The sequence below is a fragment of the Micromys minutus genome (genome assembly GCF_963924665.1).
Source record: "Micromys minutus genome assembly, chromosome: 18".
Lineage (NCBI taxonomy): Eukaryota > Metazoa > Chordata > Mammalia > Rodentia > Muridae > Micromys > Micromys minutus.
The window spans coordinates 30,850,504-30,874,842 of NC_137953.1; the positions used below are offsets into that span (position 1 = coordinate 30,850,504).

At 45.0% G+C, this 24,339-nt stretch overlaps 1 protein-coding gene across 2 annotated transcripts in view; it reads left to right on the plus strand.

The window, feature by feature from the left end:
* Positions 1–7,562, plus strand: part of OSBPL3 (oxysterol binding protein like 3) — a 165,053-nt gene extending 157,491 nt beyond the window's left edge. For both annotated transcript variants that reach the window (XM_080932477.1, XM_080932478.1), the window contains 2 exons: positions 1,592–1,714; positions 3,844–7,562. In XM_080932477.1, coding sequence (XP_080788603.1) covers positions 1,592–1,714; positions 3,844–3,940 — 220 coding nt within the window. In that variant the 3' untranslated portion in view covers positions 3,941–7,562. The remainder of the gene's footprint in view (positions 1–1,591; positions 1,715–3,843) is intronic.
* Positions 7,563–24,339: the final 16,777 nt, after the last annotated feature.

Consider the following 24,339-nt stretch of genomic DNA (forward strand, 5'->3'; position numbering starts at 1 on the left):
TGGAATAACGAAGGGGCCCAGCTCTCCTGACCCATCCATTTAAATTCCTTTTAGTGCATTGGGATCTGACTTGTGGTTCTGGGCTTGCTGTTCATGAGCTGTGTGGTCTATGACAAGGCTGTTCATCTTACCCAGCCTCGGTTTCCTACTCTGTAAAACATATTACTCTCCCCCTGAACCTTCTGTAATTGAGACTCAAAATCGAAAGGCCACACGGAAGGAAAGATGGCTGTGAACGATCTAGTTTGTTTTAAAAAGCCTTAACGTTGAAACGCGTGCTGTACTCACAGCCTTACTGATGAGTTTAGAAAAAGATGAAGAGACTGGAGATACGTTCCATGGAGGTGTGGTCAGGAATGGGAGACCGGGGTGCCTCGGTGGGCCCATGCTAAGGCATCCCTTCCCCCCTGAGGGACCAGCCACATGATGGTATAGTATAAAATAGAGTTTATTCAGGGCATGGGAAGGGGAGTTAAGAGGGTAGTAGGGGCAGAGAAAGGCAGAGAGAGAGGGGGGTGGGGGGAGTAGAGACCAGCCATGAACATGTGGGGGGGGATGAGGAGAGAGTGGGGGTAGGAAAGCAAGAGAGGAGAAAGAGTGGGGGGGGCAAGCAGCTCCTTTTAATAGTGTCAAGCATACCTGGCCATTGCCAGGTTACTGTGGGGCGGAGCTTAGACAGAATGCTAACACAGTGTGGATTTGGTTTAGAAATCAGGAAGACAGCACTCCAGAGGGAGAGAATGGACTTGGGGGAGTGAACAGTTCACAGACAAGAAACTCAAATATTTCTTAAACATGGGGCAAAAACCAGGTGAAAATACCATTTCTTAGATTGCTCCTCTCAAACACACACACACACACACACTCACACACACACACACACACACACACACACACACACACATATATGATTACAGCATGCTATAGTATAAATTAATATATAATGTGAAATATGATAATATAAAAAACTCCCTATATAGTTATTTTAGAATATATTAATTAAAGACTCGCTCTTTTGTCGAACAGCCCTAAGTCTGGAAGTTTCTTGTACAGATACACTTTCCTGTGTGTAAATGGTGGTTTTCCAAAGTAGTTCACAGCAACACAAGAATTACACTAAAAATAGTAGGACCAACCTAGTGTCTGTATGCAGAGCATATCATTAAGGTAGGTCCACAAAACTGAGTACAGCTTTAAGCAAAAGAAAGAAGTCCAGGCCCTACTGTGCACAGATCTTATGGTGTGTTAAGTAAAACAAAGCTGTTTTGCCATTTATGTGCTTAAAACGGAGGAAGGGATGAGAATGTGTATTTATATTTGAAAAATAGGTACCCAAGAAACGAAGAGCGTGGGGCTCCTGTGGTGGGAGAGCCAGGGGGGAAGAAGACAGACGCAGGTTTCTTGGGTTCCTCGGGATGTGGGGTTGGAACCCTCCAGCTATCACATGCTCCCAGAGCTTCATCCTCTTCCTGGCTCAGTGCGGCATCATAGTGGGAAGAGACTGGGTGTAGGGGATTTTGAATATCCAGTCTTGTACACAGAAGTGGCTGGTTATTATTTCTCAACGACTATTCCTTTCCTCGATCCCCAGGCTTCTAGAGGAGGGGAACATAGAGGAGGCTGAGGTCCAGAAGCAGAGGATTGAGAAGCTGCAGAGGGAGAGGCGGAAGGTCCTAGAGGAAAACGGCGTGGAGCACCAGCCCCGGTTTTTCAGGTTTGTGCCTGGACGAGATGAGGTGGGTGGGAAGCGGAGTGTGACTAGCCTTTTGGGACAAATGACAGCTTCTGCGTGACCATCACTGTCTTGAAAGGATTTTTCTCCTGCCCCTCCCCAGTGGGTCAGCAGTGCCTCCTTGTAGCAGGAGAGAGGGAATGGCTCAGAGCTGGTCCCAGTGCTGGGCATCTTGTTACATTTGCAGCTGAGGCTGCTTACTGTCATGGAAAGATCACAGGAAGATGGGCTCGTTGATGACAGCCCTGCTGTAGGATTTGAAGTACCTGTGCCTCAAATCAGCAGTTCCAATACACTTGTGCTTGAAGTTGGAAGGTCTGAGTGCTCTTCACTCTTAACATAACGTTCTGGAGTTAGGCATGGGTGGCTTGCAGTCATACAAATAATCCCAACACAAGGGAGGCTGAGGCAAGAAGGTTGGTAAGAGTTTGAGTCTAGCCTGGTCTACACTGTGAAACCATGCCAATCAATCATCAATCAATCAATCATCAATCAATCAATCAACAGTTGAGAGACTCTTGTTTAAAATACACCTAGAATTGTAAAAGGGCTGTGAGCAGTTGTAGCTTTTTATCCTCTCTCTTCCCTATTTTAACTGAGAAGAAACAGAGGCCCAGAGAGTAGAGGGGGTTGAAAAAAGACCTGGTGGAAACTTCCAGATGAGGCCTTTGCCTCTCCCCACCATGTTGGCAGAGCTTTGTGTGATTTGGGGGTTTTGTCGCAGCTTATGTAGCAGATGCAGACCAGAGGGTCCACTCACGTCTGACAGCCAGTGGTTTCTTGTTTGTCACGCCCCTGGGTTTGTTTATTGGTATAGACAGCAGGAGCAGCTTTTGAAAGGCTGTGCAGACTAATCTCAGCAGCAGGACAAAGGCCTAGATTCCAACATACTGAGAGAGCCAGGCCCAGTGACACAGACCTGCAGTCCTAACACTCAGGAGACTGAGAGCAGGGTTGCAAGGTCGAGTCCAGCCTGGGCAAGTTAGTCATGACAATGAAACCAAACCCCTGCCTCTTAACACAAACATTAAGATTGCACTAAGATCACAGTCTTGACTCCTAATGGAGTTAATGGCAACTTAACAAACAGCCCATCAGCAGGACAACTGTCTAAGTCGAACTGCCACCCGTATCCACAATGGAATATCCCCCACTGTTTGAAAAGGAATGGGGAACCCCCATTGCTGAGGTCGCCAAGCTTACCCATACTAAGCAGATGGCACATGCTGCCGGCTTGGCAGGCCATAAGGCCTCAGCCATTAGTCCAGTTGTGCAACATGAAAGCAACCATAGGCAATATTTAAAGAAGAGGGTGGGGCTGTGTTCTAATAAAACAATATTTCACAGGTTACATTGGGACTTGGCATGTGGCTTGTTGGATAGCATTCATGAGACTCTAGACTTGGTCCTGGTGTCACAAAACGCACATGCTGAATTGGGTCCTTAGAGTGCTGGCTTACTGAGGGACGGCAAAGACAGACATCACAGCGTTAGTGTGAATGAGCTCCAGTATAGACTTCAGTGTCAACCGCCCAAGGGATAGAGCACAGCCCAGTACTGCGTGTAGCATGTGTGAATAAAGCTCACATCGGGAGCAGATGTGAGGCCGAGAGGTTGGGCTAACCAGAAAACAGTAGATCCTTTTGTGCCCTTTGAACTTACATCTACCAGCAGCTAATCTTTTCCCCAGAGCTGTGAAGCAAAAGTTCTCTCTCCAGACTGTTAGGGTCCAGTTGAGCTTTATGGTGACTTAGACTGACTTCAATCAGCCTGGTGGACTGGGTAGTAAGTGTTTAGTCGTTCCCAGTGTGGTGGCTGTCAGCCCAGCCCTGTTTGGTGTAATGCACACAGAAGGAGGATGGATGTACACACACACACACACACACACACACACACACACACACACACACACACACACACCTTCCCAGCTTCCAGGCTTAAGAACTATATATCCGAAGTCAAAAATGGCCGCCAGCCTTCAGACACCACTCAATACCCAAACAACAAGGACAATGTTGTCTGGAGTTGAGGGTGGACAAGCATGGGAAGGAGGGAGAGAGAGGAGGAGATAGCAAACTCTACAAGAAGCTGTCTGGTCTCATCCCTCACAGGAAATCCAGTGACGATGCTTGGGTGAGCAATGGGACCTACCTGGAACTGAGAAAAGACCTTGGCTTTTCCAAGCTGGACCATCCTGTCTTGTGGTGAAATGTAAAGAAGAAGGAGTTCCTGTACTTTGCCCACAGTTGCTTCCGGAAGCACCGCACACCCGTCTGTATGTTTAAAAGATCATATCTGGGACGAGCACCTGTGCTTAGTGTAGCATTGTAGGCACTGAACTATATATTTTCTTCTGTAAGCCTCTTTACAACGTCAGGTGTTATCATGATTGTTTATATGAATGTAGAACACCTTGGAGTTTCTTTTTATATATAAACTATTTAATAAAAAGGGAAGATTGAATGTTAATGTCTGGGTTACAAAAAGAAAACATTTAACACTAATTTTCCAAAGGTAAGGGGAAAAAAAAATCAGATGTATGCCTTATAAAATCACACTGGGGAGAGAAAAAAAAAATTCCCAGGTGCGTTAAGAAATAATAACCCCTAGAGTTGCTCACCCGAGCACAGCTATCCAGGTTTAATTGGTAGCTGGGACGTCGTTTTGCCTCAGACAGCTCTTTGATTGCTCATACAGAGCAATTCTGCTGGTGCTGAGATACCAAGAATATTTTCCTGCGCATATTTGTGGTTAAGGAATCTGTATAAAGTTACCGGATGCCTGTTTTTTATGTGGGGGTGGGCATCGCCCAACTGGAAGGGGAAGTCTTCTCTACCTATAGCTCTGTTGCCTTATGTACTATACTGCCCTCAGCTTGCTTAGAGAAGCTTGCCTTCACCAGAGAAGACTCCAGCAATTCCGGTCCCGATGGCGTCCTAGGGAGGCAGCAGGTATTTTAATTTTTTTCTCAGTAAGAGCTGAATCCTTAAAAACTTAAGAAACTACTTTTGGCTTCCTGCCCCACCCCTGGCTTGCAAGCCCTCCTTTTGGCCCCTGTTGAGGATGAAAGGTCTCTCATTAGTACAAGACAAACAGTAACAGCCCACAGCAGTGTGACCTTCTAAAACTTCAGAGAAGTCACTGGTGGCTTTAAATAACCCAGCATGTTGTTCCTCCACGCAGCCTTGGCATTCTCTACCTCTTACCGAGCACCGTACTTTTGACCTTGTATAGACAGTCGGACCATCTGCCTTATAGACAAACATTGCTGTTCTTCTGTGTCGTCCTCTGAGAAAGCTACAAGGGGTTACCTCTTTCCTCGACTCTCCTCTTATTTGTAACACTCTGAGTTCTGCATCTGTCTCAGATAGGAGCTACCAAAGGGAAACTGTTGTCCTTGGAAGGGTCTGACTTCAGATCACAATGATAGAATGTACACAGTCAATTTGTGTTATCAGAACAACTCTGACTTCTGCCCAGAGCACATTAAAACCAAAGACCGACTGTTAAGCAGTTCTATGAAACACTGCATGTTATGATAGGGTGAATTCTATACAATCGGGGGCCAGTGAGACCTGTTCAGCAGGTACAGACACTGCATTAGCCTGGCATTGAGCACAGTCTCCAGGACCCACTTGAAAGGCAGAAAGGGAGAAACAACTCCACAGAGTTGACCTGTGTCACACCAGATAACTGACTGGACAGCATCAAGTTTTCTCCGTGGGGCACTGAAGGCAAATCAGTAGTCTTTGGAGTCTACAAGTGACTGTCATTTTAAGCAACTCATTAAATATTGGTTCATTTATTCTGTGTTACTGGGGTGAACCGAGATGAAGGCAGCAGGAATCTCATTTCCATTTCTAAGCAGCTGGGCGGTGCGGGCCTGTTCTTTAGTTCCTGTTTTGTTTTGTTTTTTCCTTTTCAAGCTTTATCCACATTCTGACCACAGGCTGGAGATGTAAGGGAGGAAGTCAGCGGGGAAACAAACCACAAGGACAAATGTGGGATTTTAGTAATACTGGCTGAGAAATAGGCCTGCTCTAGAGGCTGCCCCAAAGGAGAAGGGAAAATGACAGAACCCACAAACTCAAGAATGTACCCCCAGAATCAGTTCCAGCCAGCTGTTTGAAAATTCTTAACTTATCCCATGATATGAATTCTGGTGACTTCAAGCTTTAGTTTGGAACCACACAAACAGCTGATGCAAATGTCTCTACTGTAGTGACCTTATTTGAATCAGGGACAGGAATGAGCAAAATATGGCCCAGAACCATGTGCAAGCTCTGTAAGTCACTACCAATGTCTGGATAAAGGGCTTTCAAAATGTGGATGGTCCGGAGGTGCAAGCTGTTACTTGAATATTAAAACTCCTTTTGGGAGGGAGGAGGCTGCTTCATTCCTCTCATCCTGTCTGACACACCCTTCCTCCAAGTTTGTATGTCTAGGACCTGGATATTTTCCTAAAGAAAACAGAATTGTGGTATTGTTTTGAGAATTAAGTTCAAGTTTAATCTTTCTGAACACCCGACTTTCTCCAGTACACAATGCCAATCGCTGTACCATTTGATGTGCATGTTTCAGCCCCCCTCTCGTTCTAATTATCCTAGTTCAAGTTTACGGTAAGTTATAGATGTTCCCCTAGTAGTGTGACCTTGTGCTAACCACACGCTGCACCTAATGTATTCTCCTCAGTTCTCGGCATCATTAAGGTGTAGCAAAGGAGGGGTGCACTTTTCTCCACAGGCCCTGTCATCATAATAAAAGCCTCAGTATAGCTTCTTCCTGCAGTTCACATCTTGATGCTAGGATGCTCCTGGTTCTAAACATATGCAGTTCACCTCCCAGACACCAGGGGGAGACAGGTACTACCTAAACAGATGGCTGCAGTGCACTTTTTGAGACACTAGGGGGAGCCCAGTACTAACTAAGCAGATGGCAGTTCATCAGACTTAAGAGGGTTCTTGTATTAACCAGATGGGGGTTCACTCTAAGTCATAAATACAGTTTCCTACTAAGTAGCAAGAATGCCTGAGCAGTCCTGAAGCCTTCCAGTGCCTCTGGGGGCTTCCTGATGGAAAACTACACAAACTGAGTTTTTTTATTGTTAACTCCATGTAGGCTTCTGTTTTCCTCATATCCTATTTTTAGTTCCTCCCAATAAATCATTTGCACAGCCTTCTAGCATTGTCATTCCCCTGTATTTGCCAGATTTATGGCGCGTTGTTTTAATCTACCCTTAAAAGACGTCAAGCCAAACTTGACTCAGAGGTGAGGGTTACTTTGCTTCTTAATGTAGGCCTACTGTGTACACCACAAGCTCTCTCTGAGGGACTGTAGCTATTGGAGACGGTCCTCGCACCCTCTAGCTACCAGTCAGAGCGAGAAGTTGCCCTCGTGATCTTAGGAATATGGGCTACAGTGTTTGGTCAGAATTTATTTGAATGTCTTTATTTTTCATACCAACATCAGCATAAATCTATTTTTGCTAATAGATCAAAGCTATTTTCACACGCTCTGTTTTCTGTCTTGTACCAATCTGTGAATCACTGATTATCTTTGTTGAAAGTCTGCATATCAAATGTGTCTGCAATTCAAGGTGGTCTAAAGTGCAAGCCGGTTGTTCGTTTGCTTGTTCCTTTGGTTTTGAAACTGGGTTCAGGGGATGCCGTTGTCAAAAGTTGTCGTTCACTTTATTTGTGATGAATTTTTTTAAATCTTCCTTTGTTACCCCATAGGATATGCTTTTGGGGGGAAATGATACTTGTAAATCTTCTATTTAGCCATTTGTAAAACCTAAATCCTGTCCCACTACTGGTACCCCCTTTCGCTTCCCCAGAGGCTCCTTTTAGTTTGTTGTCTCTCTGCCCTGTGGAGCTCACCGACTGAGAATAAAGAATACAGCAAAGGTTGCCTTTGTCTTTGTTTTTCCGGGTTGTGCGCAGCTGTGGTTGATGGAACTGCATCGAGATGTTGCCTAGAGCCTGTCTGGAAGAACATAGCTGCTCACTTAAAGTGCTGAACGCTGAGGCAGTGAGCTCGTGAAGAACTGGGTTGCTGTAGTTTTCTTCCCAGCATTCTCAGCTCTTGGAATAGGTGCTAGGAGCTTGAGGAAGGTCATCTCTGGTTGAAGGATCCCTGCTCTACCCACCTTACTGGGCTGTGGAAGTACCATTTTCCGTGTGTCAGCACGTGAAATGGAAGAGTGCTAATTGATTGCGCCTGTGCATCCGCACAGATGGTGACTGGCCCATCTCCCTGTCCGAGGTGCATCCCTGAGCGTGCAGTGAAGTCCATTCGGTCCGAGTGGGTGTGTCCCACCCAGCATTGTTTGCAACCTGAGAGCTTTTTAAATCATTAGCCACTGTTTGCTCATGGTGGTATTAAAGCATCACGGTGCCGACAGCTGAGGAGACGGTTTGGAGATTATACCTCAAGCCATGAGTTTAAATTGTTAGTCAGGTTCTTACTATACCCATAAAATGCCAGTGTCATTGTAGCCATGGACCATCTCTCCAGCTGATGTTCTCATACACTTCATAACACAGGCCAATCCACAGATTCAAGAGTTAACCGAAGGGCCCAGAGCACGTGTGCAGCATGGGATATTAACCCAAGAAGCCCTGACTGCCTCAGTGGCAGTTGGAGCTCCCAGAAAGGAGACACCATCAGGAGTGTGGCTTTGAAGGTACGTGCTGTGCTAGACAATCCAGAACTGGCCGGAAGACCTATCCCTTCCAAGGCCTCAAATCAACCATTCATGTAATGGTTTTAATGACCCAAGAGGAGGCTCTTCTTAGCTGTCATTTAAACTCACAGACTGGGAAAGATACATTAATTAAAACTTAAATTTGGTTAAAGTCCTGGGAGTAATTTACATACATACATACACACACACACACACACACACCAGTTTTCCCCAGGTGTTTCAAAACTAGACAACCCAGGGCACAGTATTGATTAGCATTTTAGCACCACCATGGGTCTGGGACACAATTGTATGCTGCTAAGAACAAATTTCTTTTCATAGATGTATTTTATAGTTTTATACTATCCTTGAAATTGAAAGTGGGGACAAGATGACATCTGATTTAATATGCTTGCAATGGAGTTTTTCTTGTTGCCCAGGATGGACACTACAGGTGTGTGCTTCTGTGCCCAGATATGGCTGAGGAACTTTCCGAAAGGGCTGCAGAGAAGAAGGCCCAGCTACTGCTGTGATGGAGTCTCAGGGGACACATTTACGGAGCAAAAAACCAGTTCCAAACCCAGAAATTTCCCTGCCTTTAGAAGCCACCCATCTGGCAGCAAGCTGGTAAGTTAGTCAGTCACCACGTTGTCTGGGGAGAGGTGATGAAAGTTTCTCTCAATTGGTGACAAATTTAGAATTAGTCTGGGTCTCAGTGACAGGGAGGAGACAGAAGGGTCCTGACACCCAAAGCAAACCAGCTCATCCTGCTTTGCCCAGGCCATTTTCTGTCCTAACATTGAGTCCTGCTAACCAGGAACTGCTGTAGTCTTAGACTGAGATAACTGGTCAACCTACACTATTGAGCTGTCACATCAGCTGGGATGTTCTACTAGAACTCTAGAGATAGAGGCTGGGGCCAGGGGTATGGAACAAAACAGTTTCCCATCCTTACTAAACCACTGGGATTCCTTTGTTTGCATCATCATAGCCTGGCTGTCACACCATAAAATGTCTTTGGTCCACAGATCCCTTTGACCACGCTTTTCTTGTTGCAGCCTAACATGTCTGAAATACAGCCGATCTCTCATTCTTTCCACAACATGTTATTTTTTAAAAATAGGATTTATTTATGCACACATAACACATGCACACACACACACTCACACGTGTTCTGATCCCCTGGAGCTGGAGTTTTGGCAGTTTGAGCTTCCTGACAAGGATGCTGGGAACTGATCTTGTGGCCCCTGAAGATTAGCAAACACACTTAATCATGATCCATCTTCCCAGCCCCCACACAGCCTTTTAGAAAAAGCTTCTGAGGAGAACATATGGGGAAAACCTGGAGAAGACCCAAGACGTGGCAAATTTTCTTTTTAAAAATCTTATATGTTCTTAAGAGAAATGGATTTTGGTCTTACCCCACCTCCCCAAAAATATATATGAACCAAAATATGTGAACACCATCAGCTCCCCGGGACCGGCATCAAAGTCCAGAAATACACTTAGGCTTAGCTGTTTGTTGTGCTGAGATGTGTGTCAAGAGTGGCTCTGGGAAGCTACGTTCAGATACTGGCTAGGAGGGGTTCAGCTGATTAGTGAATGAGCAACAAGGTTAGTCCCCAAAGGAGCTAGTGATCCCCCAGAAGTCTGGCTGTTCCCAGGAGAGCACTTGTGTGAAACAACAACAACAACAACAACAAACCAGAGGGGGCATGCATGTTGTGCACATACATACATGCAGGGCAACACTTGTGGTTTGAATAGGTTTGCTCTCCCTAGACACGTGTGTGACTGCTTGGCCCCATGATAAGTGGCACTCCAACAAGTGCGGAGTTGTTGGAGCAGGTGTGGCCTTGTTGGAGGAAGTGTGTCACTGTGGGGGCGGGCTTTAAGTTCTCTTATGCTCAAGCTTCATCCAGTGTGGACTCCAGTCCCCTTCTGCTGGTCAGCTGATCCTCAGTTCCTTCTCCAGCGTCATGTCTGCCTGTATGCTATCATGCTTCCCACCATGACAAGCCTCTAAAACTGTCAGACAGCCTCAATTAAATGTTGTCTGTTATAAGAGTTCCCTCGGTCATGGTGTCTTTTCACAGCAATAAAACCTTAAGACAGAAGTTGGTACTGGTGACTGAGGTATTACTGTAATAGGGCTGATCATGTTTTTCTTTGAAGGAATGTGGATTTTGGAATTTTGGATTAGGGAAGCAGTGGAACGCTTTCAGTGTGGCTTAATGAGCCATACTGGTAGGAACGTGGAAGACAGCGGTGCTGAGGGTGACTTGAACTGTAGTGGCTTGGCTCAAGATGTAAGAAGGATTATGTCTGGAGTGTAGGAGACCTTTTAGGGTGTCTCTTAGTGCTACTTAGTGTCCTGTGATTAAACTCAATGGGAAACTACAACAGCCTGATCCAAGCAGGATGACAAAGGGCACAGACCCACCAGGAATGAAGGTGTGGTTCACTTCTCCAGGAAAGATCCAAGACCTGCTGAGGTGCTTGCAGAGGATGGAGGAAATACAGACTGGGTAGTAGAGGAAGGTAATTATAAATACCAGCTAAGGCCATGTGACCAGTTGCAGAAGCAAGGATTATAGTTGATATAAGTGCTTCTGTTCAGATATTTGTTTTTTCTTTAGATTCTTTAACACCAATTATTATATTTGAGTTTGAGATACTCAAGTATGTTCCCCAAAGGACATTGACATCTATTCCAAATTTTCAATGTATTTGTAGTGTACAAGGGATAGTTATAATGTTAGGCATTATTATGACCTGGTTATTGTTTGTAGTTGTATGAGGGATAGTTAGGTCATTATTATGACGAGGTTACTGTTTTCATTTGGCCATAAGAAGATATGATTGTATGTCAAGTTGATAAAGGGTAGATTGTGATAGCTATTCTTTGTTGTCCACCTGACTATATCTAGAATGAACTACAACCCAGAAATAGAGGGCATGTCTGTGATTCAGATCTTGAGGCTGGAAGACAAGGACTTTTGATCCAGATCTTGAGGTGGGATGACATATACTTTTGGTCACATGTCTATAATTGACACACATGCCAGATCTCAAAACTTAGTGGTCATGCTTATAAAGATCTATAATGGAAAGGAATTAAAGAAAACCTTAGGCCCAGGTGTGGTGGTACAGACCTTTTATTCCAGCACCTGGGAGACAGGCATGAAGGTCTCTGAGTTGAAGGCCAGCCTGGTCTACAGAACAAGTTTCAAAACAGTCAAGCTTAGGCAGTTAAGGAGAACATTGGAAACAGAAAGCTGGTGAAGATAGAATTGAACAAGGGGACATGTTCTGGCCCCAGAAAGCAGCAGAACTTAACAGCTTCGGCCACATGATTCTGTCTTTAGAATTAAAGATAGAACTTCCCTCTGATACTAAGGAAAGTTGCCAAGGCCAGGAATGTGTCAGGGGTGCCCCTGCATGGAGGCCCAGAGAGGCCATTCATTGTGTGAAGTTATGAAGTTGAAGCCTAGATTACCTTGGAGACCCCAAGATATTGGTGGTGCCAGAGTTGTGGGGTACCTACCAAGGAAAGCTGCTAACACAGAGTGGAACTAGTTCATGAGAAAGAAGTGTGCTGCAGTCAACAAAGCTGAAAGGAGTTGGAGAACTGAAGAGCGCTTTGACATCAGACATGATGATTGAGAGTTTGGCAGCTGAAGTCGGCCACATGATTCTGTCTTTAGAATTAAGGATGGAATTTCTCTTTGATACTAAGGAAAGTTGCTGGGGCCAGAAATGTGTCAGGGGTATCTCTGCATGGAGACTCAGAGAGGCCATTGTGTTAAAGGAAGCATTGGCTCTCCTTCTACTGTGGCCAGATATATGGCAGGGAGCTTGCCCAGCTGGGTTTTGGTCTTGCTTTGGTCCAGAATCTCCTCACTGTGCTCCCTTCCCTACATTTTGGAATGTATGGTGATTTACATCCTGTGCCATTGTATGTTAGAAACTTGTGATCTGTCTTTTTTTATTTTGATTTTATAGGAAATTACAGTTAAGAGATTACACAAATCTCAGACTTTGAACTTTGGAACTTTAAGCATTCTTGAGACTGTGATAGATTGGGTATTTTGGAAGCTGGACTAAATGCATTTTGCATTATGTTATGGGTATAAGCCTATGACGGCAGGGAGTGGAGTGTGGTGGTTTGACTACGATTGGCCCCATAGACTCATGCGTATGAATGCTTGGCCCAAGGAGTGGCACTATTGGGAGGTGAGGCATTGCTGGAGTAGATGTGACCTTTCGGAGGAAGTGTATCACTGTGGTGTAGGGAGCCGTTTGTGCCACACCCAAACATGGCGCCGGCTTCCCGCTGAGAACTCAGCAAACAGAGCTGTTGCCCAGCCAAGAGACTTAATGCGCATGAGCCACATACGTCATAGCCCGCTCTTGGGGCACGTGATTGAGCTACAGGAGGATGTACCAATCAGGTAGCGACACAAGTCTCTTAGACATATATAGCAGTGCATTTTCTCCCCCACGTGAGGAGAAGAGGAAGACAGTGGAGAGATTGCAAGAGACCCCACGTGGAGGGATGGCGGAGAGATACCACGTGGAGAGAAGCCCGGTAAAAGAGATTGTGGGAGGTCCCGCGTGGACAGAGACTGGACAGAGAGATCGCTCGTGGGGGACTGTGCGTGAGAGGTCGTCTAGACAGTAGAACCCGGTAGGGAGTCCCCGGCTCAGAGAGAAGTTTCCTGCTCAAGAAGCCCCCTGCTCAAAGTGCTGTTCAATAAAGGTTATCCGAAGAAGAATCTGTTTGTTTGTTGCACGCCTGTTCCTAGGGGCGGGAAACGTGGGCGCGTGACACTGTGAGGTGGGTATGGAGGTCCCCTATGCTTAAACTCTGCTCAGTATAGAATTCAGTCACTTTCTGTTGCCCATGGACCAAGATACAGAAATATAAGTTCCTTATCCAGAACCATGTCTGCCTGTACTCTGCCATGTTTCCCACCATGATGCTAATGGACTAAACCTCTGAACCTGTGAGCCATCCCCAATTAAATGTTGTCCTTTATAAGAGTTGCCTTGGTCATGATGTCTCTTTGCAGCAGTAAAACCCTAACTAAGACAGCACTCAAACACATGAAATAAAAATAAGTAAATCTTTAATGAAACAACAAACCAGAGTTCCAAAGAGTCACTTCCTAAGTGACATTTTCTGTCTCTGCTCTCTGAAGTGTCCCTGAAAGCCTGTCACTCAATCAGCATGCTTTGGGGTCCAGATAATTTATAGGGCTAGGCTTTGGGGAACCACAGGTACTCAAGAAGAAGGACCACCTTTGTGGCAATTTCAGAGTGTCCATGTCTTGATTGGTTAAAATATTTAGCTTGCTCCAAATTCATTCAAGAGTTTAGCCTGGGCAGAGAAACCAGCTTGGCATAGTCCAGGAAAGCTCCAGAAACCATGCTGGTGTTCATGGCCGTTGCTCTAATTCATTTACTGAGTCACAAAGACACATAGTTACAGTTATTGTTTGCCTCTTAAATGTACCCCCAAGGCCCGTCTGTTGAAAACTTGGTTCCTAGGCTTCTATGGGGAAGCAGTGGAGCCTCTGAGAAGTGAGGCCTGCAGAGGAAGCTAAGCCACTGTGTTAGGCCCTTGAAGGTGACATGGAGACCCACCCCTGCTCTTCTTCCTGCCTCCTGGCTATTGTGAGGTCACTGCTTCCTCTGTTCCCAGCTTCCCAGTCACTATGTTCTTCAACTTTACCCCAGGCTTGACTTACCATGGGCTGAGACTGGAATCATGAGCCAAAACCTTCCTTCTTTTAATATGTGCATCTCGGATATTGTGTCACAGTATCAAAAGGATAACTAACACAATTACTCTTCAAAATAGTTAACATTTAAATAATTATTAAATTGTGTCACAACACAATAAATTGGATTGCATGAATTAGTTTTAGAAATAGAAATTTTACTGGGCATGGAGATGGTGGTGCATCCCTCCAGAGGGCATGATGGGAGAATTGCTGTAAGCTTTGAGGACAGCCTTGGCTACATATATAGTGAATACCAGGTCAGCCTCCGGTACATAGTAGATACTGACTCAAAAAGTCAAAACATAAGATAAGGAATAAAAACTTTACATGCCCATTACCCCAGTGCTAAGAAACCCGAGGCAGGAAGGCATTGAAAGTTCAAATCCAACCTGGGGGTGCTGGTTACTCTGTTAATTTGCACAGACTGCAGGCATCTGGGAAGACGGAACAGCAGGTGAGTAATTGCCCCCATCTGATTGGCCTGTGGGCAGGCCTGGGGGCGGGCCTTTCCCTTGATTGATAATTGGTGTGAAAGGGCCTGGCCTGGCGTGTGCGTGGTGCCAGCCCAGGCAAGTGTTCTTGGATTGTTTAAGAAAGCAAGCTGAGCAAACTGTAGCCAGCAAGCAGCGAGTAGCCAGCGTTCTTCTTCCATGGTCTCTGCTTCAGTTCCTGCCCTGGATTCCCTCAGTGATGGGTGATAAAGTGTAAGTGAAAAACAAAACCAAAAGACCCTTTCTTCCCCAAATTGCTTCAGGTCATGGATAGAAATGGGTAGCAAGGTCTTGGACTATTGCTGAAGCAGCTGTGACCTCGAGGTTTTGGGGGAGAATTGCAGATGCATTTTGGAACTTTGATCTGGAAAAGCCGTTGAGTGTTCAGAACTGAACTGCCGCCCTGTGGGAGCTTGGAGGATTAGGGAGTTGAGAGAAACACAGTCCGCAGAGACGCTCTCGGGGCTGTTCAGATGATACTCTGAATTAAGAGCATGTGGTTTCTATTTTACTAGGGTGGATGAATTAGATGTAATTAACAAGATTCCGGGCCACTGAAGTGAATCTGTTGCTTCACTGGGACATGTGAGGCTGGTTATCTAGGGCCCGTGAAGTCAGCTGTGGTTAACAAGAGGCAGCAGCAGCATTAGGGCGAAGTCTCTTGGGAAGCATTTCTTCAGGGTGAGCACACACTGTGGTCCACATGGACCAATGTTGCCTCTCAAGATGATGACCGAACTTGGCACTGTATGTGAGGCTCTCACGTGGTATTGGTTTTAAAGGCACAAAGGGGTTGTGGGAAGCAACTCAGGCTTGGCACCGTGTGACAGGGTTAAAGTTCCCGTGGAAAGATCCTGAAGCCTCAATTGCGGAGTTCCAGGATTGAAGGGGACATGGAGGAAGACTAAGCTTCGGTTCTAAGTACTAAGGGGTCCCATGACCTTGCAACACAGTATCACCAGCTATACACACACACACACACACACACACACACACGTATGAAGGGATTTATGGTCTTTTAATAGTGAGAAGGGCACGGTTTGCATCGGACTGGTACAGGGAGAAAGATGCTCCGTGGCTCCTGACCACTGACTTCAGAACTATGATTGCTGCATAGGTTTTCACTAAGGAATTAACTGCAATTGTTCAGCAATGAAATGGTGAATCTTGGCGAAGTCTTAAAGACCTGTTATAAAAAATGGGTGAGATTTATGACTACAGTGTTGGCATTTGCAGGGCCTGGATGTTTGAGTGTGCCCTTCCTAACAAGTTCCTGTTTCTGAGATTTGGAAATACCCTAACCCTATCCACGATGGCCGGCCCCACTCATCCTGATCATAATTCATTCTTAGCACACATTCTAAGAACTGGTTGGGACTGATGAGTGGGGGGGCAGTAATGTGTCAGGAATTCTTAATATCTTGTTTTAATTCTTAAAACAATTTTTTGACAGGTCTCATGTAGCCCAGGCTGTTTTATGACTGACCATGTAGCCAGACTGGCCTTGAATTTACCATCTTTTTCTCTCATTTCCCAAATGTTGGGATGCCAAACGTGTGCCTAGCACAGTGTCTTAGTTAGGGTTTATTGATGTGAAGAGACACCATGACCAATGCAAGTTTTATAAAAGAAAACATTTAATTGGGGCAAGCTTACAGGTTCAGAGGTTCAGTCCAGTCAGTATCAAGGCAGAAGCATGGCAGCATCCAGGCAGGCATGGTGCAGGAGGAGCTGAAAGTTCTACATCTTCATCCAAAGGAAGTCAAGGACCAACTAAGCATCCTCAGGCAGCTAGGAGGAGTGTCTCCAAGCCCATCCCCAGAATGGCACACCTCCTCCAACAAGCCCACACCTTCTAATAGTGCCACTCCCTGGGCCAAGCATATGCAAACCATCACACATAGCAACTCTGAGGTACCATAGAATTCATTTTACACATGTGTACCAATTTAGCATTCTACAATATGATTATCAGGATAGTTATTGTTTCTGTGTCCCATTTTTCAAATTAAGTGAACCATAATCTTATTACATAGCCATATTAATTTTACAATATAAAAATTAATCAAATAACACACATCAAAAGCTATCTAGCAGAGGCATGGTGGCACATGCCTTTTAATTCTAGCTCTCAGGAGGCAGAGACAAACAGATCTTGGTGAATTGAAGGCTAGCTATTTGGTGTGAACAGTTGTTACACTGTATTATTTAGGATAACAAAGAAATGTATATCCCAGGGAGAGGAGAAAGACTTTCAGTGTTCCCCAAGGATCTTTTGTTCTTGTCTAGCTAAGTCCACAGGTTTGGGGCCTGTGCATCGCAGGCCCAATTCTATACATAAAGCTTCTTGCCTGCCAGCTCTGCCCTCCCCCCTCGGCTGATTTTAGAAGGGAGGGAGAAGCATGGGGATATGACACAGCAGTGCTTGCCCAGTATGCCCCAAGCTCTGGGTCAGTCCTCAGCACCATCAAAATTTAAAAGACAGAGGAAAGAAAAGAAATGAAACAAACAAACTAGGCACAGGAGCACAAACCAGAAATCTGATCTAGTACTCAAAAGGCTGGGGCAAAAAGATCTGAAGTTGCACTTGTCCTTGGCAACATAACCAATTTAGGGCTAGCCTGGGCTACACTGAGACTATCTAGAAAGACAAGAAAAATCACTTAAAGGAAAGGATAGAGAGGGGTCTGTACTAAGAAGTTCAACATGATTAAGACTGTTGATTAGCCATGAAAACTCTTTACATAATGTGTATTATATCTGAAGTTAAGAGTCTGTGTGAAGCCTACACACACAAAAAGAATAAATTACAAAGTAGTAAACTGAAGAACAATGTGATCTGTCATCAGCATCAAAGATGAAGGCAGTTAAAATGCATTAGTCATGAGCCACACTAAGATGAAGGTCATGGGTATTTAGATGTATGGCTTTGACTGAAATGTACACCAATAATGGCACTTTATGGTAAGACATCAAATCTAACTTGGTGTGGCACCAGTTAGAGCTGAAGATGTCTAAATCCCGAGCAGAACCGGAGCTGAGTCGATGACATAAGATTAAACACAAATTCACTTCCACCCCAAAGGCATGAAAGGAATGGACTGCTCTTCTTTAAGAAAGATATAAAAATTGCATTGCTGCGGATGCGTTTGCAGGACACTGAGGACAGACTTCACAGACGAGCAGTTTACACTAGCTGCTGAGCTCTGTCTTGCATGTGCCCCCGAGGCTGGACCCTCTAAGCCAGACGATGAGTCAGGATCCAAGAGCACAAAGTTCCGTGTGTCTGTAACCAGCACCACCCCACCACACAGCTCCATGCGGGGTGGCTGTTGTTGGGAATAATCCAAATCTCTCAAGTTAGAGCCTTTGCTAGTCAGGATCAAGTCGTTTCCTGACCTCCTTTTTATTTAATATTTAATCTTTTTCTCTTATGTGCATGCGTACTTTCTGCCTACACTAGGCCAGAAGAGAACATCAGACCCCTCGAAGCTTGAGTTACAGGTGGTTGTGAGCTGTGCTCTCTGGATGCCCAGGACGGAACTCATGTCCTCTGGAAGAGCATCAAATGTTCTCATCTGCCAAGACATCTCTCTAGGCTTCTCCTTTTAGGAACAGATCTCTTATCTGTGAGTGTGCGCATGTGTGTGTGTGTGTGTGTGTGTGTGTGTGTGTGTGTGTGTGTGTGCAGGTGCCCATGGAGGCAAAAGGGGAGTTTGAAGCTCCATGTGAGCTTCCTAATGTGGTCATAGGAGTCTCTTGTGCGCCTTTCAAGTAGCTTTTGGCTTCTACGCATCTTTAACTCCATCTAGACATTAAGATGACATGGAGCCTCCATGTTAGATCTCCCAGGAGAGTATGCATATGCTTTTTGAAGTTCTTAAAGGCACATTACTTACTGTAACACGCAAATACTGACCAGGGCTCTAATCTGGTGGTCAGATTGGAATGGAAGCCCTCAGATTTGAGTGACAAAGGGACCTGTTCCAGATCACAAGGAAGCTAAAGTAGCTTTGATGAACTGCCTAAGATCCAAACTCGCATCTGAATTTAACTAAAAGGCTTTTGGATGAAATAGGAGGAAAAAAAAAAAAAAAAACCAGAGGTAATGTGAAAAGATGGAAAAGAGCCACGTGGTCATTTCAATTGCCAACTTGAAACAACCTAGAATTACCAGGAAAGATCCCTTAGTCTGGAGTTGTCTAGATAAGGGTAGCATGTGGGGTTGTCTTGGTTTTCTTGGTCAAGGGCAGATGTAGCATTAGCCCCTGGTTTGGGACCCTGCACTGCACAAGAGATAGGTAATCAAGTCCTAGAAATGCTTGCATTTATTCTCATGATTTCCTGCTCTTCCCTGCCTGTGCCTGTGACTAGCTCCTTCAAGTTCCTGCCTTGATTTCTTGGAGACAATGGACTGTGACCTGGAATTGTAAATGGAATAAATTCTGTTCGTTAAAATTATTTTGTCCCCAGGGCTGGAGAGATAGCTCCAGCACTGGCTGCTCTTCCAGAGGACCCAGTTTCAATTCCCAGAACTCATATGATAGCTCACACTTATCTGTAACTTCAATTCCAGGGGAATCAGACATCCTCACACCAAAACACATACAATTAAATTAATTTAAAAATGTGACTTTTCTGAATATTTTAATCACGGCAACGGAAATGAAATTAGGGTGGCATGTCTTTAATACCAACACTGGGGAGGCAGAGGCAGAGGCAGGTAGAGCTCTGAATTTGAGACCAACCTGGCCTACATAAGACCCTGTCTCAAAACAAAACAAAACACACCCCCAAAAGGATATTTTTTCACCTTCTTTGTCTTTCTATAATTTAAGTATGATGTGCTTGAGGGGGAAAGAGGAGAGGGGGGTAAAGGGAGGATGAGGGAGAGAGAGGGAGAGAAAGGAAAAGGGATTTTTCTCTGCTTTTTTTAGTATTCTATGAGATTTCTAGATCTGTATGGGTTTTTTTTTTTTTTTTTTTTTTTTGGTTTGGTTTTTCTGTTTTGTTTTGTTTTATCCAGACAGGGTTTCTTTGTGTAACCCGGGCTGTCTTGGAATTCTCTCTGTAGACCAGGCTGGCCTTGAACTTCCAAATGTTATGACTAAAGGAATGTGCTGCCACAGCCTGGCTGGGTCTGTGGTTTTATAACTGACGACATTAATTTGAGAATTTCTCTGTCATAATTGCTCTGGGTGTTTCCTTTGGTTTCTTCTCTCGGTAGGGCCCTCGATTACATCTCTGTCAACATACCCAGAAGCCTGGAAGATCACTTCTTCCTCTGTCTGTGCCCTGGGCTCTAATCAGGCCTCAACGGTGGGCCCCATGCCTACGCAGAGCCCTTCACCTCCAGTGTGCCTTGCGAGCTTGTAGCCTCATCTTCCTGCTTCCGCTGCACTCTTTTGTGGTGTTCTGACCCCAAGTCTGTCCTGTTCTCTCACAGTGAATGCAGACCTCATAAGGTAAGGGCTCAGCCTCCCAGCTCTTCTCCACCTCAGATACCAATGAGTTCAACTATCATCTAGAGAAGGGGTCCCTCTAGTTCCCTCCTCGGTCTCGGTTATCTCCTAGAACCTGGAAGAGGGTTTCTTACTATCACCTGGTTATTATCAGGGAGACAACTCAAAAGTAGGCTACAAGAAGAGGTATGTTTTGGTGGACCTTGTAATTTGTTTCTTGCAAGCTGGGGTGCTGTACTGGGTAATTGGGTAGAACGTATCGGGTAATAGAGGTAAAGGGGCTGCATAATAATTTGATCAAACCTCAATGATTTTGATTCTAATAAAATATCTTTTAATATATATTGTATTTATGTGTGTGCACTCACATGGGTGTGTCAGTAACTACAGAGTACCTGAGGTCAGAAGATGATGTCAGAACCTTTGGAGCTGGGGTAACAGATACATGTGAGCCACTTGTCTTGAATGAGTATCACAATTCTGGTCCTGTGACTGAGCAGGAAGTGTTCTAACCACTGAGCAACCTCTCCAGTTCCAAAGTAGTTTCCTTGAAGATGGGTCTTGTTAAGAATTTATCTGATGTCTTAAAAATGACTGTTTTCTTCTCTGGCAACACAAGGGAGTGGTCTGGGATGGTCTATGGGTGTACCTTGATTGGGGTCAGATTTGGCTGTTCAGGTTAGGAGGCAGAGACAGGGGCACTCAGGAGTTAAAGATCAGCATGAGGTACACAGTGAATCTGAAGCCAGACTGGGATAAATTGACCCGTGTATTAGGAACATTATCAATAAAAAGAACTTGGTTAGAGATCCTGAGAGTAAAACTCACAATAGTTCACTCCCAGCCAATGCTCCCCGACCCTAAGCCTTGATCACAGCAGATGTTTTCCTACAGCTGTGCTAGTGCCCTCCAGGTGGTCTGCTCTAGCAGCTGTGTCTTTCTGTATCTGCCTGTCCTTCTGGTTTGCCCTCTGACCCCTCTTCTCCAAGAGACCCAAGGAAAGCATCCGACTTTTTCTGCTCCGTCCAGTTTATTCTTTTTATTTTCCTCTCTTTTGCTTTTCCTTGTTTGAGACAGAATCACATCCAGTGCAAGCTGGCCTCCAAGTCACTATGTAGCCAAAGATAGCCTTGAACGTCTGACCTTTCTGCTGCTACCAGGTGCTAGGATTAAAGACGTGTTTGCCACCATGTCTAGTTTATAGTCTAGGGGCTTGTGCAGGCTGGGCAAGTGCTTTAGTAACAGAGCGTGGGCCTGCTCCTACTCATCTCTTGATGGTAGTCAGGACGATTTTTGTTTGTTTGTTGTTTTCTTGATGCTTAATGGCTGACCTTGAACTCCTCGTCCTCCTGTTTCTCACTTGTTAAGTCTTAAGTCATTCTTCAAGCTCCTTACAAGCAATCACTGTCAGAATTTTCCTTGCTCGTTCTGCTCTGACCAACTAGAAGAGAGCTCTGAGCTGCTTCCCCAGTACCAAGGATACAGCCCGTGCCCTCCAGAGATGGAGGGAATGTGGCAAGTGGCTTTTCCTTATCTTCAGTCATCCACGAAGCTAACAAAATATCATTCAGTATGACTTAATATTATTTAATTTGACATAAGCCTACCTATGTTTGAACCGGTAGCTGAAGCCACTTAATAAAATAAATTAATTTGGTGGACCTCGGTTGCCCTGGGGCAGTGCCTTCAATCTTCATGATTTCACCACACAGATAGAATATAAAATGTGTTCATTTAATAACCAACCAAAGCTTTCATCTCAAAGACCCAGGCCTCAGTGACTAGCCTTATGTGCTTCCAGCGTGATTTAACATGATGTTTGGGACCAGTGAGATGGCTCAGTGGGGTGAGGGGGTCTGCTTCCAGGCCTGATGACCTGAGTTTGATTCCTCACCTACATGGTGGAAGGAAAGATCTGTCTCCTAAAAGTTGTCCTCTGACCTCCACATGTGTATGTATGCATGCACAGAGAGAGGGGGGAGGGGGGAGAAAAGAGAGAAAGAGGGAGAGGAAAGGAAAGAGGGAGAGAAAGAGGAAGAGAAGGAGGGGAGGGGAGGGGAGGGGAGGGAAAGGGAGAGGAAGGGTGTGTGTTTAACCCACCAAAGAGACTAATCCATTAGCCAGATTGATCTGAGGGGTCTTCAAAGGCTGTAAAGTGAAGATCAAGATGGAGAGGAAGAGGGTCAAGACTACACGGTAGAGAAAAGGTTGAACCTGGGTGTGGTGGCAGAGGCTATAGTATTTGCTCTTGGGAGGTGGAAGCAGGAGGGTCAAAAGTTCAAGGCCAGAGTTGGCTTACACAGCAAATGTGAAGCCAGTCTGGGATGTGAGACAGGCCAAGTAAAAAAAGAAAAAAAGACATGGTTTTAAAAAAAAGAACCAAAACATGAACCATAATTTACATTGTCCTACTACTGTCTTTCAAATCCCTCCTGAGGGATGTGGTCTTATCTGTCTTGTTGGTTTCTAGTCTAGAATGCTCTATCTGGTGCCATGCCCCCGCCCCCACTAACCTATTACCAGTGCTCTGGCCACCAGTTCCCAGCAGCCCAGCATCCTGACCTTCCCAACAGCACTCTTCCCCGAGCTGTTTGGTGGGTGCTTGGCCCACTGGCTGTTTGCTGTAATTGGGTGACTGGGTTCAACCTTCAGTTTTGAGGTGAAACACCAGGTAGCTCAGACAGCTCAAGTCGAGGAGTTGTGCTGGCCACAAGACTACTCAGGCGCACTGCGGACATGGGTGTCTCTGTTCTCTGTTCATTTACAGTGCTCGGCTTACGTTCTCTGCTAATAATAACATGATTTATTGATGGTGACAACTGACTCAGCAAAGAGTCTGTATGACCTGTAGCGACCACCAGATGGTCCTTAATAAAACAGAAGCAGATGGCATTTAATAAAAGATCATATTAGTTTGTCTGGGAGCCAGAGAAAACATTTTTTTTTCCTTGACTGCCTAATAATACGGAATCATCAGGCACGTTATAAAAGAAGAAATCAACTCCAAATCGTGATGTGGGAAAATGTTTTTGGTTGTTGCAGATATTGGATAATAAAAGATTTTAAATGTAATTTTATCCCAGATTTTTTTCACTCTAGTATGATTGTTGTTTAGAGCAATTCGCAAGAAATGGCAGAGTCCTTACTAAAAAATAGAAGAAAGCATTCAGAATGCCTTTTTCTAAGTTCCCTCTAGAGCCACACTATACCTTTCTTCCTACGGTTATAGTAAATCCAGTGTCTATAATTCGTAGACTTTCACTTGGCTATTTGTGTTTTTCTGTCTGCTGATTGACTAGTATTAAAATGTTTTGGGCTTGTTTGTTTGTTTGGGGAGACAATTGTTCTAGAGAGCAGGCTGGCTTTGAACTCTTGATCCTCCTGACTGCCATGGTCATGGGTGTGTGTGCCATCATCCCAATCAAAATAATGTACTTTAATATCAAGATGAAAATACAATAAACCCCTTCCCTGGGACACATGGCTGCTTTAGGACTTGTGATCAGAGAACCCAGCAGAACTAAAAAGCTGGGCAAGGTGCCTCAGCCTGTGGCCCTACAATTCAGGATCCTGAGGGTGGAAGACTTGAGAGTTCAGAACTAGCCTTGGCCATATAGAGAGGTGGGTGGGGTCCAACTCGGGGACCACAGGAAGTTCAGTCTTAAAACCAAACCAAACAAACAAAAAACTGTGCTCAAAAATCAAGCAGAAGCAACGGCCTATTATGAATAGATGGACCCTAGCCAGCTGGTAAAGGCTGGAGATTGACATCTGTGTTCAGATGTTTGATTCCTCTCCGATCTACTTATCAGGCAGAAATCCAAAATTTAAGCCTGGGCTCAAACCCTCCAGTCCTTCAGGTTCCATCACTGCCTTTTGGTTGTTGCTATTTTGTTCTCTTCAGACAGTGTCTCTGCTTTACTTCATAAACCCTTGTCCTTGTGTTTTCATGGAGCTACACCTTTGCCTGTGTGCATGGGTATGTGTGGGTCAAAGGTTAACGTGCAGTGTCTTTCTCCATCATACCCCGCTTCATTTATTTGGGAAGATTCTCCTGAGGATCTTGGAGTTTGCTGCTTTGGCTACTCTACCTGCTCTTTTGCCCTACCTGCTTGTCTCTACCTCTCGAGTGCTGGGCTCAGCTAGCTGCAGTTCTGGTTTCTGAACTCCAGTCCTTATA